Raw genomic sequence first — 18,428 nt, 5'->3', positions numbered from 1 at the left:
TACAAACCTTCACAAAATTCATCTTTGAATGAAAATAAAGTTTCGGTCACACTTTGAAGTGACCAAGACATTTGTGAAATGTTGGTTGATCTACCAACAATTCTTTTACAGAGATCAAGAGTAAGTTTGGAGTCAAGAGTTGTTGAGCGGGGGAGTTGTAAAGTCGAAGAAGACTGTCAACAATTGGTTTTTGGGTAGATCAAAAATGTGTGAGTCTGATTCAAAGTCCATTGTACTTTGCTTTAATAATAGTGGATCGTTTCACTCAGGGCTGCGAAAGTCCTCGTGGTTTTCATCCTAATTGGTCAGATTTCTTTCAACTAGGATGTCCACGCTCAAAAATCCGGTGTACTTTACTTGTTTTATTTTATAACTTATATTTTTATAGTTGTGGATGTTTAATTGATCATCAATGTAGGTAAATTAATTAATCACGAAGATTGGGCAAGCTGACCTATTCACTCCCTCTAGGTCATTAAAATAGTAATTCACAACTTAATCAATTAACATCTTCTGCACCGCTAATCACACATTTTACCTTTTACAATAAAAAGAAGAAATATACCACTAAACCATAAGTCTTAATATACATATATGATGATTCACATTGCACATTATTGAAATTGTAGGAAAAATAATAACTTAGATCCATGATATATACGATGAAGTTAAGAAAAACGCTATTTCATAGTTTTAAGGTGAAATATCGTATGTGATAGCTCTTGTCAATGCAACCTTAGAACTGAAAATATTTAGAAGTTAATTATGTCGGCTATGTGAAATTCTTTTAATCACAATTATCAACATAGACTCATCTTCTTTGACTATGCACTAAATACAAAGTGTATTAATATGATAGCTACATCTACTTAGCTTTTACCTAAAAAGAAAAGAAAAGAAAAAAAAAAAGAAAATTGATGGCTACGTGCTAGAGACATCCCCCGCTTTCCAAATATGGATATATCTCATCCCATGACCATCCCAACTCCAACTTGTGAGATGGAATGGTTCCATCCTAAGCCTCCTTTATCAAATATATATATATTCCATCCTAAGCCTCCTTTATCAAATATATATATATATATATATATATATATATATATATATATATAAGACAAGTTATAAAATTACTTGGCACAATTTGACGACCCTGTTTTAACTTGCAGTGACCCCTTTCAGATTGAAAACGGTCTAACAGTTAATACCTAATAATTTTAATTTGCTTGTGCTTCATGTCATCTTTTCATAACATTCCATCCTATAAGATCCTGAAATTGCATTTTTCAATGTTATAATAATATTTTTTTTTCGTAATAATTAGAGAGAGTTTTATTTTGGACTTCATTTTAGATTTTTTAAAAATACATGCACTTACACATTCATCTCCTTTCATTATAAAATAAATAAAGTACAAATGCACGCTACCCCCAATGAAGCTGGTCAATTCGGTTTCATTTATGTTATTTATTATTTTTTTAATTTTGTAATTAAATTAAAAATACGCATTCATTTATTATTAGACTACATCAATAACTACAAGGAAAAGCCTATTCACTTGTATAGAAATATTACTCTAATTAATTTTCACCTTACCTACCAAATAAAATAAAATAAAATGATAGTTACGCAAGCATTACATTGAAGTCATGTTATACCAGCTTTTACCTAGAAAAGTCTCAATTTGAAATGTTTTTTTAGAAATCTAAGATTCTCTTACATGTTTGGTTCAAAGACTTGGAAAATCAGAGATATTGGATTCCCCACAATTTGATGATTATATACCCACACAATATACAATACTTTTGCCTAATAACCCTGACCATGAATATTTATCCTTAGACTTGCCCTAAATGGACCCCACCTTACCTATACCCGTACCCAAACATGCTCTCATTCAGACCCAATTTAGTATAATATTATATTTCCATATATAGTATTCCAAGGCTACCCCTATAAATACCCCCCCAACTCATTCCTCCTCCTTAGTACTCCATCTCCAAGCTTGTAACCAACCAGCAGCTTCACTCTCATTATCACTTTCTCTCCCAAAATGTCTGGTGTTTGGGTTTTCAAGAATGGGGTGGTCCGGCTGGTCGAGAACCCGGCAGCCGAGTCCATGGGCACCAGCACTCGCCGGAAAGTGCTAGTCCATCTTCCAAGTAATGAAGTCATTTCTTCTTATACAGTTCTTGAAAAAAAGCTGTCGTCGCTCGGGTGGGAGCGATACTACGATGATCCTGACCTTCTTCAGTTCCACAAACGATCCACAGTTCATCTCATCTCTCTCCCCAAGGACTTCAACAAGTTCAAGTCCATGCACATGTTCGATATCGTTGTTAAGAACCGCAACATGTTTGAAGTTAGGGACATGTAGTCCACATAAGTTTGGAGATATATATATATATATATATATATATATATATATATATATATTGTGTTTGTGGGTTAAATTTGTTCTTTGTTTGTTTGTTGATTTTTAGTCTGTCCAGTTTGATTTTTAGCTTTTTTTTTTTTTTTGGCTATGTTTCTTATGAGTCTTATTGTATGTGAAGATGTTGATGGAGCTTGGTCTTCACGTTAAGAAACTAATGTAGCTTATAAGGTACTGTTTGGTGTCGTTGTGCAAATTATAATGTTATAATTCAGCAATGAAGATTGGGTTTCTTGTGTTTATATGTTTTTTGTGTGTGATTGGGTTTCTTGTGTTTTTATTTTTTTGTGTGAGAGAGTGAGATAGAACTAGTATATTTTTCGAAAGTTGAAACAGACACACACTCATGGTATATTTATATTAGATTAATTTGGGGTATTCGGGGCTTCGCCACAAGAAAGCATCTCCCCACCTAAGGCTAGATAATCGTTGAGTATATATGAAGACGTGACCTAAGAAATTGTTTGCACTCAGTGAGAGTCGAACCTCAGACTTAATACTTCATAAGGTGTGACCTTGCGCCACTGGCCACCCACTTGGATCACACCCATGATATGGCTTCTAGCAGATGTCAATGTCGCCTTTGAAAAAGAAAGATCATATATATTATCCATGCTATTGCCTCTAGCACAGCTCAACATCCCTTTTTGAGAAAAGAAAGATCATATCATTTAAGAAAAGAAAGATCATATCATTTAGGCTAATGTTCATTGACAAAGAAATGATGTTGCTATACACGATGACATGGCAATATGTTGTGACTGGCTGTCATGCATGATTGATTACGTGGACTAAATTAAAGAATGAAGGGACGTACTAATGAGATGTCAGGTTAGAGTGAGCCAATCATCAACTTTGCTTACTAACAACGTAGTGATTAAAGTGTGTATCATATCTATCCAGATTTTATGGAGATGAATCAAAGTGTGTATCATACAATGTATATATATATATATATGTGTGTGTGCGCATTTATGTATATCTAAGTTGAAATAGTAAGGTGCAAAAGGTATTTTGACTGGAAAGATCTAAAAATAGAAATTATATTCGTAATGGGAAAAAGAAGAAGTAGTTTGAACCGTAGCGTCAAGTTGCAGTTCACCCCATGACAAGAAATGAAAAACTCAACTCTCATTTTGCATGCTCCAATTTGTGACTACAAGCACTGTATATCCCTATAACAGCACAAGCACTGCCATACATTTTTAAAAATAAAAGAACGAGTTTGACTTTTTCATTTCATTATCAAGAGATTCTGTGACAAAAAACATGAACTCTCTTTTAATTGAGACTACAGTCTGATTTCATTATCAGGACGAACAGCTTTGACTGTTTAATTTCGATCGTTAGAGTGTTGTACACATGCTAAGTTTAGTTAAATTTGAGTAATGATATTAATAGACCCCTGAGCGTAAACTCTCTATTTATTTACTACCGGATTGATCCTACAAGGTTTTTATATTTATGAAAAATCAAACAAATCTTTCGATAGATCTATCCATTCAACAATTTTTAAAGAGATCTCGCGACTCTTGTCATAAAAGAGTTCTCTTAATAACATTATTTATTAAATTTACCATTGATACTCATTATCACTCCTTATTATGAAAGTCAACAGTGATTGAGTAGTGAAAATGCTTCCTCTTCAATCATCTCGTTGGGCATCAATATGACAACTACATAATAATAATAATAATCTCCATAACAGCATCACCAACCACTAATTTATAACGCATCCTGAAGGAGTTATGCCATTTTAATCAAGTACTCATTCTTCTAGAGAGTGATTGGTGATTTCGTGCGAGTTGTGATATACAAAGTTCAAAAGTAGATCTATTCTATTTTATTTATGCGAGTGAAAATAACATTAATTATCTTATATTGGCATTATCGTTCACACACATAAAAAAGTCAATGTGTCAGACTCACGGACTTCTCATTTTAATCACTACTTCGTATTTAACAAAATATACAATACCATGTGGTACTTCTTTGCTTCCAGGTGATTCTAATCCATATAAATGTATTCACTAAGTAAAAGATTTGAACCAAGAAAATAATATAACCGTCAAGTTATATATTAAAAAAGAAATGACAAACTTAGTGTACAGGTTTGAAAAAAGTTAGATATACACAGTCTTACCTCTAAATATAAAAATTTTATTTTTTTTATTGCAAACTCGTAAACTCTAAATCACAATGAAATAAAGTAGATCAAGACTTAGCCCGAATTCTAGTTATATATTAGTATTGGAAATTTTGGGATACATTAAATATATATATATTTGTGTGTGTGTGTGTCCACTCAATTGTAAGCTTGTGCATGGAAATACACCCGTGATATTTTATTTAAGCAGCTATATATGCAACTGAGTGCAATTAGAAACCAAAAAAACATGTGCTACAAAGTTGGTGGAGATCCCTGGGTCCTAGTATTGTAAATGTACGTACTGGGCAGACTGCATTGTAGATAAGAGGCTTATCAACACGTGTCTAATTCTAGCTATACTTAAATCGATCCCCATTCAAAAAGGCGTAGAGCTCTTTCCTATTCATGTCTATCCAAGCCCACTCCTTCCTTGGATGGGCTTATATAACATCTCTCTGCATGTATATATGTATATATTTGCATGTGACTATATCGGTGTGTGTATATGTGTATATATATATATATATGTATACATACTAGAGTTAACTCTTGAGGACTACTAGGAGGTAATTCATGAGGTCATCCAAAGGGAATTGAATGAACTCAGAATTGGATGATGGAGAAGAGAGAGCCTCCGTTTTTTTCATCCTATCCATTAAGGGTATGGGAACAAGAAGATCTCAATTTGTCTTCATATGAGTTTGATTTTGATGGCCACAAATGCTTTTGTCTTGTATTGTCATGCCAAGTAGTGAGGTTACATTGGTAATTTAACACCCTTATCAGAGTCCAATAAACTGTTTTTTATAATGATAAAATTGATGAATGATCTATTTTTTCTTTCAAGGAGTTGGGCAAGTCACGTAGTGTCAAAATTCTAATTTTTTTTTTTAAAGTGAGAGTGTCTTGAGAGCGTCTGTATATTAAGTATAAATAAAATTATATAAAATCATGTCATATATATTTTGTATTTTTTTATATATTTAAATCCACATATATGTAAATATATTTTTTATTTTTTATTTCATTAATGATATATATGTAACAAATAAGTTAATTTTTCTCACTAATAGATGTGTGATTTATTTATGATATTCTCCAATTGGAAATCATTTTAATGGTATATTTTTAAATATATATATATATATATATATATATATATATATATGATAGTATAACAATGCTATACAGCTGGGCATACACGCAGTTTAAGTAATTAATTTGTATACTGAATAATAATGTAAGTAATAAATGCATATATGATAATATAAGTGTTCCAGCCGTAAGAAATTTAGCTGTATAAAGTGAATTTGTATAAAAATAGCGAATTAGGAAAATAAATTCGCGAATTACAAAAATTGAATTCGCGAATTTTGTGCGAATTCACTCCCAAATCGTAAATTCGCGTACGGAACTTGAGAGCGGGGCCACTTTGAACGAATTGTGTGGACTTAGAGAGTTGGTTAATTAGGAGAAATTAAGGGATGCCCTATGTTAGACTTTTTAACAAAACTTAATTGTATAAAGAATTTATGTAGATATCTCATTAATCAAGGAATCATCGAACCTCTAACTCGGATGGTATGATTTTTTCTACCTACTCAATCAAAAGGAAAGTGCATAATTCGAATTCCTTCAGAGAAATATTATAGATAATGAATACTCCGTATGTGTTTGCGTTCACTTTCAGAAAAGAAAATTTCTCATTTGTCAAGAAGAGTTTGGTAATGTTGGAATTTTTTGAACTTTTAGAAGAATTGGTTATTAATGAAATTCATGGCAACGGGTCACAAGTGAACCTTTAAATTTCATATAGGATACTTAGTGGTCATCAATCTCAAGGGTGCAATTTGAGGCATTTTTTTAAAAAATTTGAGGACTTAAGTACTATGTTTGATAGTTGAGGAGTGCATGTAGCAACTCAACATATGCGTGGGTGTTTAGTGCAATTTAACCTCAACATATGAACTTTTAGAAGAATTGGTTATTAATGAAATTCATGGCAACGGGTCACAAGTGAACCTTTAAATTTCATATAGGATACTTAGTGGTCATCAATCTCAAGGGTGCAATTTGAGGCATTTTTTTAAAAAATTTGAGGACTTAAGTACTATGTTTGATAGTTGAGGAGTGCATGTAGCAACTCAACATATGCGTGGGTGTTTAGTGCAATTTAACCTCAACATATGCATATGTTGAGGTTAAATTGCACTAAACACCCACGCATATGTTGAGTTGCTACATGCTATATATATATAGTTATAATAGTGAGGTTAAATTGCACTAAACACCCACGCATATGTTGAGTTGCTACATGCTATATATATATATATATATATATATATATATTTGGAAGTGGGAGGGATGGGGGCAAATGTTTTTTAAACCTTCCCTTTTTGACAAAGATTCTCTAACAGGGTTGTTAAATTTCCAACCAATTAAAAGAGAGACATACTTCTAAGAACACTTGATTACGAATGTGCATCACATGGACAGCATAGAACTTTCCACACAATAATTTAATTATGTAGCTAGCCTAATGAAGTCCTATATATATATATATATATGTGTGTGTGTGTGTGTGTGTGTGTATGTGTATATATATATATATTTATTATAATATTCTTGAATTAGTTACAATTTTCTTAGTTAGGCATGTTCTAACCAATGCTTTTTTAGGCGCCCACCTTAATTTCATGGGGTTTAAGAGTCCAACGTGAGAAGTTAATTGGGGCGGTTATATATATATATATATAATGAGTGTGTGTGTTCGCGCGCGCAAACTGAAAAAGATGTTATGGAAGTCAATTGAGTTTGGCAAGTCATGACTTTAGAATGCTAATAAAATAGTCGCATTATGTATTCATGTTTCATAAAAGGGTTCGGAGATGGTTGGATAGCCTATGTTCCCTTTCTTTTGGTGGAAAATGTTTAATTTTTGGAAGCATTTTCAAGTGTTTAGTTGACTGTAAAAATATTTTACACAATTTTTTAGAAAACAATAAAAGTAACTCGGAGAACAGTAATTATTTCAATAATGGGTATTAGCTCGATCGGATGATTGGATAGGGAAGTTGAGTTTTCAAACCAATAGAGCAATATTATAAATATGTTTGTGTTTAGTTAAATTTTTAAATAAATAAGTAAATCAGAGAACGTGAATTCTTTTATCTAGGCAATTTTGCCTATTGAGCTTCTAATATTGACTTTTACCTGAATCAACCTTACTCTAATTTTCTTAGAAGTTAACTCGAATATTAGATTTTTAATATTAATTTTTCTTAATTGACACTCAAAACTCATATCACCAAGATATTTTGACGCACAAGTATACATTATGTATACATGTACATGCAGGGCAGCTCAAGTCTTTTCAGTAATTCTTCCTCTTCTTTTTCCTTTTCGAGTAACTTGTTCTTCCTCTTATTTTTCCTTTTCAAGTAACTTATTGCAAGTCTCATTATAGATTTATTTACCGGAAAAAAAAAAAAAAAAAAAAAAAAAAATCTCATTATAGATTTTTTGATTTAATTTACACTCTCTCCAAGTTTTATGTGAATCATTTTAAACAAACATAATGTACTAATATAATAAACTAATCATTTTAAACAGACATATATAATTGAAGGGACGAAAATGTCCTCCGCTGAATTGGACTGACACATCACCCCGGACGCACCACGTGTCACCAACATAAACCTAATTCACAAGGTTTGATGGGCTGCGCAAATCGGGTAGGCCCACATGAGCAAACGACAAACAGACTGGATTGGCTCAAAAGGAAAGAGAGGCCCAACAACCCAAAGATCGGAGCTTGAGCAAAGGAAAATTGTAATGTTATGATTTAATTATATATATATATATATATATATATATGTATATGTATAAATAAGTATATATATGTATATGTATGTGGTGTAAGTTAGAAAAAGGAAAAGTCAAAAATGGTGGTGGGACCCACCACCCACTTACAATTGTTGTCTAGAAACCCCTTGGTCTCTCAAAGCTCTCTCACTCTGCCGTGACTCTCTCTGCCTCCCTTTTCTTCTGCATTTTCTTTTTCATTTTGTACCAAACTTCAAGTCTAGATTTCTCCCACAATACTTGGAGTTTTTGGTAGCTGTTTGTGGCAAATCGAAACCCATAACTAGGCCTTCGAATCCATACCAGCAATTTCAGTTTTGGTACCCCCTAGGATTTTTGAAATTTGAGACCCATTTGAGGGTTTTGCATCACATTTAAGGTAGGGGTTCTTAATCCATACAATCTTGTGCTTTAGTGAGTTAACTCCTCTTAAATTGTTGTTTAGCATAATTAATTTGTATAGAATCTAGTAAATTGTTTGGTTCTTGTGCATATATGTTAATTGTGTAATTATGTGTATTAAATGATCTATGTGAAAAGCACGCCTAAGTGTGATTTTCATATGCCTATCATGCTAGATTTTATTGTGTGAAAGTATGTTGTAATTTCCTTACAAATTATTGTGAATCATGTTTTGTTAATTAAAATTGAGCTAGTTGTAGGATGATAAACATGGACATGGAATAGACACATCTGAATGTGCGGTTCAAGAAAAGCCTTTTGGGTTAAGTTTAAATTTATAAAAATCACTACCAACACTATTACTAAAGTAGCAAGAGTGGGTAGGGATCGTCCCAAGGGATTATACATGTTGGAATTTAACTTCCACTCTAGCGTATCACAAGATTGCAAAAGATAGAGATTGATTTGATTAAATTAAGGTGCAATGAAATTAAAATGCAAGTAAGGTAAACTAGTTAAAGATAGGGATTTAAGAGATATGAAGAGAGGTCTTAAGGTGTTGGAATCACCACTAAGCTCAAGTAATTAACCACTTGATTTCCATTAATGGGAAATACATTATTATGAACAAAATGCGACTATCAATTGCAATATTAAGCATGAACCATCTAATTTATGTATGAATTGTCTACCTAAACTAAGTGTAGCACAACCCATCAATTTTAAGCATGACCCATTAGCAACAAGTGTAGCACACATCAATCTAGAGAATCATGGAATTTGCAATATTAAGCATGGACCATCTAATTTATGTATGAATTGTCTACCTAAACTAAGTAAAGCACAACCCATCAATTTTAAGCATGACCCATCTAAGTAGCAACAATTTTAGCATACATCAATCTAGAGAATCATGAAATTTGCAATAATAAGCCATGGAATATCTAAGCAAGCATAAATTGTCTACCTACCTACAAGCATGAATTAAATTTTAGAACAACCCATCAAGTATAAGTATAAACCATCAATTAATTGACAAACCCATTCAATGAAAACCCATGCTTAGCCATCACTAGATTCTCAATCAACCACACATAGATATGCAATTAATATAGAAAAACTAGTGTAGAGATCAATTCCCAAATAATCACACATAAGACAACATGTAATCACATAGAGAATTAATAGGAAGAATTAATCCATATGAATCATGTAAGAAATAATTCCTAATTTAATCACACATAGACATGTAAATAAATTAAAGAATTAATAGGAAGAATTAAACCATAGAAATCATAGAAATATACCAAGATTCATTAAATTCACAAGGCTAGAGCACTAATCACAACAATATATATAAATCCCCAAAAATAAAAATACAAGGGTTTAGATTGCACAAGACTTATGGCTTATCCAAGCCCTAAGTATAGATCTAGCCAATCATGGAGGAGGTGGATGTGGTTATGGAATCAAGCTCCAAATATGGCTCCATCTTCTTCTTCTTCTTTGAAGCTCTAGAGATGGAAAGAGAGAGTGGTCTAGAGATGAATCTTGAGATGTGCCTCCACTTCCCCCTTTTCTTCTAACCCTAATCTCTAACTTTTCTAGAGAGAGAAATAAAAATTACAATGTAAAAAATAAAAAGATCAAAAGCTACTTTACAAATGGGTCACTTCCCTTTATATAGAAGGTCATTTTCTTAGTCACTAAGTCAGGAATATAGCCCCAAAAATATCCAATCCCGTACTATGTGATAGGTGGACTTTTGGGCGTGCACGGAATAAGACAGCTCGTTGCCAGCAATCTTCGATCGATCCAACTTTGATTTTCGATCAACCCAACTTTGATCGATCTCACGATCAATCTCACTTGGCAGCTTTTCAGCATCAGCCTCTTTTTGCTCCAAATCAGCCTCATTTTACTCCGGATTTTCACCAAGACTTAGTTTGACTCCAAAAAGGCCTTAAGAAACCATTTTTAGCCCATTTTAGCTTTATTGACCTAAAAAGGAAAATAATACAAAATTAGTCTAAAACGGAAAAATAAGATAGATAAAGGTCCTAGAATACTCAAGTTTAAGGGGTTTAAAAGTGTATTTTTCAACGCTCATCACACCCCCAAACTTAAATATTGCTAGTCCCTAGCAATGAATTACGAAGTAAAGAAATGAAATGAACAACTAAACAACTATAACTAAAAAGCAATAAAAGGATAACACCACTTTCGTAGGGAACACGATTGCACTTAGCATATGCAACATGCTTTTTAAACCACTTGATCGGTTGGTCAATTAACATCAACCTTCGCAATAGCACGAATCATTGTAAAATAGGGCTATTGGTCGGGTAAGTCGAACCACTGGGACTGCGCTAATCTATGGCAACCTAAGAGTCTAGAATTGTTCTTAGAATGATAAGGGGTAATAAGGGTTTGTTTGATAGTCACTAAACTAGGAATTCAAAGTGCATAAAACAATAGTGTGCTAGGAAGTAAAGAGATAGAACAATAGAGAAGAGACTAGGGAATTGACTTCACCACAAGCCATATAAACATGCCTAATTGCAATTAACTTAGGGAACAAAGTATACATGCAATCGTGATATGTAGAAATGCAAGACAACTACAATATCTTCAAGAAGTTCACACATTCAAGAATTAAATATAATCCATCCAAGGTTGGCATAAGTCATCTATCTAAACTAGGGTATAGAATGAAGTATCCTTCCTAAGTTATGAACTATCAAAGTCCTCAATTTGTGTGGTAAGTGCACATGAAGTCAAGAACTAAGCCATAATCCATCAAAGGTTTCCCTAAGCCATGGAATATCAAATTTCTTAAACAACATGCCATTAAAACCATTGTATAATCTCATCTTCATTCTCACTATAAAGATGTAAGTAGCATAATCATGAAGAAACAATTTCTAAGACAAGATAAGAGTCTCTACAAGATTAAATATGGAATGAAACACAAATACATCAAAGTGTATCTCTAGATTAGACAACTTGTTACATAAATGCAAAGTTCCCCAAATATAAACACAATTAATACATATTTACTTGACAAGGGTTACATCAACTCCCTAAAAAGAGGTTTAGTTACCCATGGTAGCTCTAGATGAAGGAGGAAGCAAGGCCTCCAACTCCATTTTCGTGCTCCCTTGTGTTGGCTTGAAGAACTCCTCTTTCTTACTCTCTTATCTCTCCTCTATCTTCTCAAAATGAAGCTTATCCCATTCTGTGGCTTTGCTTCCCTCTTATCTAGATCAAGACCCTAACCAAGGCTCTCTCTCCTCCCTCCAAAAACATTTCCAACCACTCCATAAAGAAGGTAAGTAGAAATGAGGAACCCAATGCACAAGTGGCTGAAATGAGCCATTTCCGAAGTGCAATCTGCCTGAATTTCGAGTACTCGAAATAGGGCCTCGAGCACTCGAAAATGGAGCAGATTGCTCCATGCTTGCTTTGCTTCGCCCGGACCTACTTTGGTAAAACAGCCATAACTTTGCTCTCCGAACTCTGAATGATGAACCGTTTGAATATTTGGAAAGCTAATTCAGAGCTCTAAAAACTTTATGTTTTGGTAAAGATCTAATTATCAAGTCTGGTTGGTCGAAATTGAAGAGCAAGGCAGAAACTCATTGCTGCCAGGCAGTTCTGAGCACCTCTAATAAGAAGATCATAACTTTCTGCTCCGAACTCCGAATGATGAACCGCTTAAATATTTGGAAAGCTGATTCAGAGCTCTAAATCTTTCATGTGAAAAGGGAAGTCCAGTTCTCGAGTTTGGTAGGTCAAAATGGCAAACAAAGTTTGGGCTTCACTGCTGCCAGAATTTCAGAATTGGCACCTTGATATTAAAAAACTCTACAAAACACCCTTCTTGCTCCTTTATTGCAATTGAACCTGAAAATGCACAAAAACATACAAATGAAAGTAATCTACACAATTAAACGAACAATGGACTTAACTAATGCAATTAAGGGCGCTTGAATATGCAATATTCGGCGCTTATCACCCCTAGGTTACCCCTAGTGGACGAGTGAAGTCTCGTGAGGGTTTCCAAAAATGATACCCACAAACATTAAGCTCATTCTTTCAAAAGAGGCACCAATATTGCAAACAAGCATTGGGAGAAAATTACTTTAAGTATGCAATTTTTCAACCATTTCCAAGCAATTTCCCAAAATCTCAACATCAAGCAAACAAATATGGTCCTCCACACATCAAGAAAATGATCATGCAAATTAAAACAACTCTAGAATCCTTTTTGAGTGGACCGGCATCAAATATATTGCTATCTTAGCCAACTAAAGAATTAATCACATCATTACCCTCAAATTAGCACACAAATCTAGTACTGATCATCAAGATAAAAAGTGGACCTTTTATTAAAACTTTATTGTTCTAGGTGCACTTATTCTTTCCACTCGATTTTTTTTTTTTTTTTTTTTTTTTTTTTTTTTTTTTTAATCCTAAGGATCAAAAATGGAAGCATGGTGCAATGTGTTGATATATTAAGCTTTCTAGTGATTCATGAGGTCGAGTGTTAGGTCAATGACTCCCAAACTAGACGGCTTTAAGGCATTAGGCGTTCAAACACCCTTACGGACTTACAAGCTCAAATCAACTAGGCTACAAATCAAGACAACCTCCATCTAATCATTTCTCACTTCTCACCATTTGGGAGAAGTCCTCACTTTTTATTGTTTTTGCTTTTGCTCTTTTTTTTTTTTCCAAGTATTAACCTAGAGTTTGGGCCCTCCACCTTTCGGCGCGAGAAGTTCAGTGCTTGATGAGACTAGAATCCCGGCTACTTAGTGAAAAGGGGTTGTTATCCACCTTTATCAAGAATGAAAGCTTTCAATGCACTACTAGCCCAATTGGGATATAACCAATTCAATAATCAACAAAGCATGTACTCCATAAATGAATGCTAGTGTGCGCCTGTGCTAGTGTAGAATCCTAGAATGAATCTCAAAACAATAACAGAATCAAGATGATGTAGACCACAAGTGCAAGCAAGATATCAATCTTGCGAAAAATTTACTCCTAAATGGCTTCCACAAGGCATACAAGAAATATTGGACTCTCAAGTCATGCAATTTTTAAATTCTAAGCAATATAGTCCTCAAAAGATCAAAATCATCGCTAACATGGATCTTAAATCTCAATCATACATTTAAAGTTCAACTTTAAGTAGAATGCAACAAGACACCTTACCCCCAAACTTAAACTGCACATTGTCCTCAATGTGCAATGAGAACAATGGAAAAGATGGAAAGAGTATACCATGGTGATGTAGACATAAAGCCCGGTAGTGATCCAATTCGAAAGACGTCTCCCCCAAACTTGGAATCAACAACCTACTTGAATAACCACACTAGCAAACTCACATCAAATATCAAATGGGATAAGAATAATCAAGCATTCTAAGGCAATATAGCATAAGATGCAACAAAGATATGAGATCAAGCCCAAAATAAATCATAAAGTATGCATGGCTACACATAAGGGCACAATGGTGATTTTTTTTTTTTTTTTTTCATTTAATAAAAGTAAGTATATACAAAATGCAAGAAAAACGAAGAATAAAATGCATCAACAAAATATAAAAAGACAATTAAAGAAGGTAAAATGCAATGAAACAATATGTACCATGCAAGAAATAAAAATAATATGTACAATGCAAGTATATACAAAATTTTCTTACTTTTTATTTTTCATTTTTTTTTTATGACATAACAAGTATATACACACACACATAATAAAATGCAAAGAAATAAAAATGTAATAAATGAAAATGCAATGAAATAAAAAATGTAATTTTTTTTTTTGAAAGTATGTACAATGAAACAAAATGCAAGAAAAATAAATAAATAAAAATAAAAATGAACATATATGATACAAGAGATAAATGACACAATGTGTCATGTGGGTGCTAAGTTTAACGTCTCTAACAAGACGGAATGCTTTTTGAAAAACCGTTTTTTTTTTTTAGACAAAACAAATATGTACACAAACAAAAATAAAAAGGCAAGAAAATAAAGAATGTAAAGAAATAAATTTTCTTATTTTTTATTTTTCGAAATTAAAAATTAAAGTTAAACAAAATATTTTTGGATTTTTTTTTTTTTTTTTTGAAAGTATGTACAATGAAACAAAATGCAAGAAAAATAAAGAAATAAAAATAAAAATGAACATGTATGATACAAGAGATAAATGACACAATCTGTCATATGGGTACTAAGTTTAACGTATCTAACAAGACGGAATGCTTCTTTGAAAAACAGTTTTTTTCTTTTTTTTTTAGACAAAACAAATATGTACACAAACAAAAATAAAAAGGCAAGAAATAAAAATGCAAGAAAATAAAGAATGCAAAGAAATAAGTTTTCTTATTTTTTATTTTTCGAAATTAAAAATTAAAGTTAAACAAAATATTTTTGGATTTTTTTTTTTTTTTTTGGAAATAAAATAAAATAGAATAAAAGAATTTTTTTTTTTAATGAAAAACAAAATAAAATAAAATAAATATTTTTGGAATTTTTGAAATATAAAAATAAATAAAAATAAAAGTAAAAGTAAAAATAAATTTTCAAAACCTGCAGACATGTTCGATCGATCTGACAAAATGCTCGATCGATCTGACAGAGAGGTGAAAATATGCAGGTTTTTGGGTTTAAAATTTTTCTAAGTGTTGGAACTTAAGATCGATCCAATGATGAAGTTGGATCGATCGAAGAACTTCAGATCGATCTTGAAATACTTTCGATCGATGGGACAGAGAACTGAAATATGCAGGTTTATGCAGGCTCAAAATTTTTCTAAGCGTGGGAACTCAAGATCGATCGAACTTGGAGTTTGGATCGATCGAAGGTGTTCTGATCAATCTAACAGAGAACTGAGATCTGAAGATTTTCTTGGATCGATGAGACAAAGAGTGATTTGGATGCAGGTTTGCTACAGGAATGAAGTTCGATCGATCGAACTCTCATTTGAGATCGATCGAACTTAAGCAAAATGCTCAATTTCAACATGAAAGCTCATGCAATCCTAACCAGAGTTCCTAGCAATGCATATGAACCCAAAATAAATATCTAGACGTCACAAGAAATGAAATTTAAAATAGAAATGAGGGAAGAATAGAGTTTTGAAACTCTACGAATACTAGTGTTTAACGTCTCTAGCAAGACGTTGGGTCAACTCACTAATCAAATGAATCAAAAACTGGATATGAAACATCCTTATTGACACTCTTTTGCATTTTCTCATTTGATGCCTTGCTTATGACAAAGAAATCATCCTCCTAAAGAATGACTTGAAAAGAGATGATATTGTTCCTTTTATCCACGGTCTTGAAAACAAAATCAATCATGGTTAGGCTTGCCTCTTTGTTATGTTCTTGAAACACATTCAAAGGATCATTCACTTTGATAATTGGTGAGGCATTGTCTTTCAAAGACTCATTTGGAATATCAAGAAACACCTTCTCTTCATCATTTTTCTCTTCCTCAAAAATAACTATCTCCTCACCTTCTAAGTTGGCTAAGGAGTCCATTAGAGAGTTCACTTCATTTTTGAAGTTTTCAAAGTCAAAACCACAATTATTATATATTTCAAAAAGGCATGTCTCAAGAGAGTCTTTGGAGATAATAGAAGGAAGGCCCTCTTCAACAAGTTCCTCTTCCTTCTTTCCTACTTCAAGTGTGGTCAACGTCTCCTCACTCGCTAGAGTAGCAATGTCCAAGATAAGATCATAATCAAAACAAGGAAAGTCATTATTAATCATGTTATGCTCTATTGGATTAGCCACTAACTCACTTGCCACTTCCTCCTCTACATAAGATAGAGTGCTAGGCATTAGCTCACTTGTTTCATCCTCTTCACTCTCATCATCCTCATCTATATACATTGAAGTTCTTGCCATTTTTTCATTTGCCTCTTCTTCCTCCTCTTGACGAGAAAGAGTACTTGCAATTTGTTCAACTTGAGCTTCAAGATTGGCTAAAGTTTGAGAATGATAATTAATAAGTGGAGTTTGTGAAATATGCACATCAAGTAAAGCTAATACTTTTTCTTCAAATCCGGGTGAGTACCTAGAAGCTGGTGGAGTTGGTTCTTCATAAAATATGGGGGAGGGTAATAGTCATAAGAAAGATTAAATGAGTGATCAAGTCCATAATAAGATGATGCATGAAATGAAGTGGACTCAATCTCATAAGAATTAAAATATGATGGAGGAGCATAAGGTGAAGGGATGTAATTTCCCCCCAAACTTGGATCAAACAATTCCTCCATTCACAATTAAAACCCAAATGCAACAAATAATGGCCTCAACAAGGGTCTATGCTTGGACAAAGATAAAGCAATTAAAATTAGCCTCAACAAGGGCTATCACAAGCATGCCAAGAAATGAAGCAATTAAACTACAAGAGTTCCAAGAATTGCTCACAGCAGTCCTTAAGCAACTTCAAATTTTAATTTTAGCTTTAAGCTCCAATGATTGCTTCAAGGTCCAAAGTTTGCCTTCCTTGTAGTCAAGTACTAATTGAACAAATAATAATGAGAACAAGAGAAAAGAATATACAATGGAAAATAAAATAAAAATAGAAGCAATCGAATGAACACTATTGTCTAGTTTAATTCCAACAAAACCATCAATCCCCGGCAACGGCGCCAAAATTTGACAAAGGGCCGCTTAATATACGCCAAAATAATGTAGTGAATGTGCGGCTCAACAAAAGCCTTTTGGGTCAAGTTTAAATTTATAAAGACCACTACCAACACTACTACTAAAGTAGCAAAAGTGAGTAGGGATCGTCCCAAGGGATTATACGTGTTGGAATTTAACTTCCACTCTAGCGTATCACAAGATTGCAAAAGATAGAGATTGATTTGATTAAATTAAGGTGCAACGAAATTAAAATGCAAGTAAAGTAAACTAGTTAGAGATAGGGATTTAAGAGATATGAAGAGAGGTCTTAGGGTGTTGGAATCACCACTAAGCTCATGTAATTAACCACTTGCTTTCCATTAATGGGAAATACATTGTTGTGAACAAAATGCGACTACCAATTGCAATATTAAGCATAGACCATCTAATTTATGTATGAATTGTCTACCTAAACTAAGTGTAGCACAACCCATCAATTTTAAGCATGACCCATCTAAGTAGCAACAATTGTAGAACACATCAATCTAGAGAATCATGGAATTTGCAATATTAAGCATGGACCATCTAATTTATGTATGAATTGTCTACCTAAACTAAGTATAGCACAACCCATCAATTTTAAGCATGACCCATCTAAGTAGCAACAATTTTAGCACACATCAATCTAGAGAATCATGGAATTTACAATAATAAACCATGGAATATCTAAGCAAGCATAGATTGTCCACCTACCTACAAGCATGAATTAAATTGTAGAACAACCCATCAAGTATAAGTATAAACCATCAAATCAATTGACAAACTCATTCAATGAAAACCCATGCTTAGCCATCACTAGATTCTCAATCTACCACACATAGACATGCAATTAATATAGAAAAACTAGTGTAGAGATCAATTCCCAA

General features: G+C 33.1%; 1 protein-coding gene across 1 annotated transcript; it reads left to right on the top strand.

Annotated features, from left to right (window-relative positions):
* Positions 1–2,050: 2,050 nt before the first annotated feature.
* LOC132293640 (flowering-promoting factor 1-like protein 3) lies at positions 2,051–2,374 on the top strand. Its single transcript, XM_059791227.1, has one exon. The coding sequence runs from the start codon at positions 2,051–2,053 to the stop codon at positions 2,372–2,374; it is 324 nt and encodes a 107-aa protein (XP_059647210.1).
* Positions 2,375–18,428: the final 16,054 nt, after the last annotated feature.

Source organism: Cornus florida, unplaced genomic scaffold, assembly GCF_030987335.1.
Source record: "Cornus florida cultivar Cherokee Brave unplaced genomic scaffold, ASM3098733v1 CherokeeBrave_3.0.0_Hap2_Chr01, whole genome shotgun sequence".
Taxonomy (NCBI): domain Eukaryota; kingdom Viridiplantae; phylum Streptophyta; class Magnoliopsida; order Cornales; family Cornaceae; genus Cornus; species Cornus florida.
The sequence above is the reverse complement of the archived record's forward strand: the minus strand, read 5'-3'. Positions and strand labels throughout refer to the sequence as shown.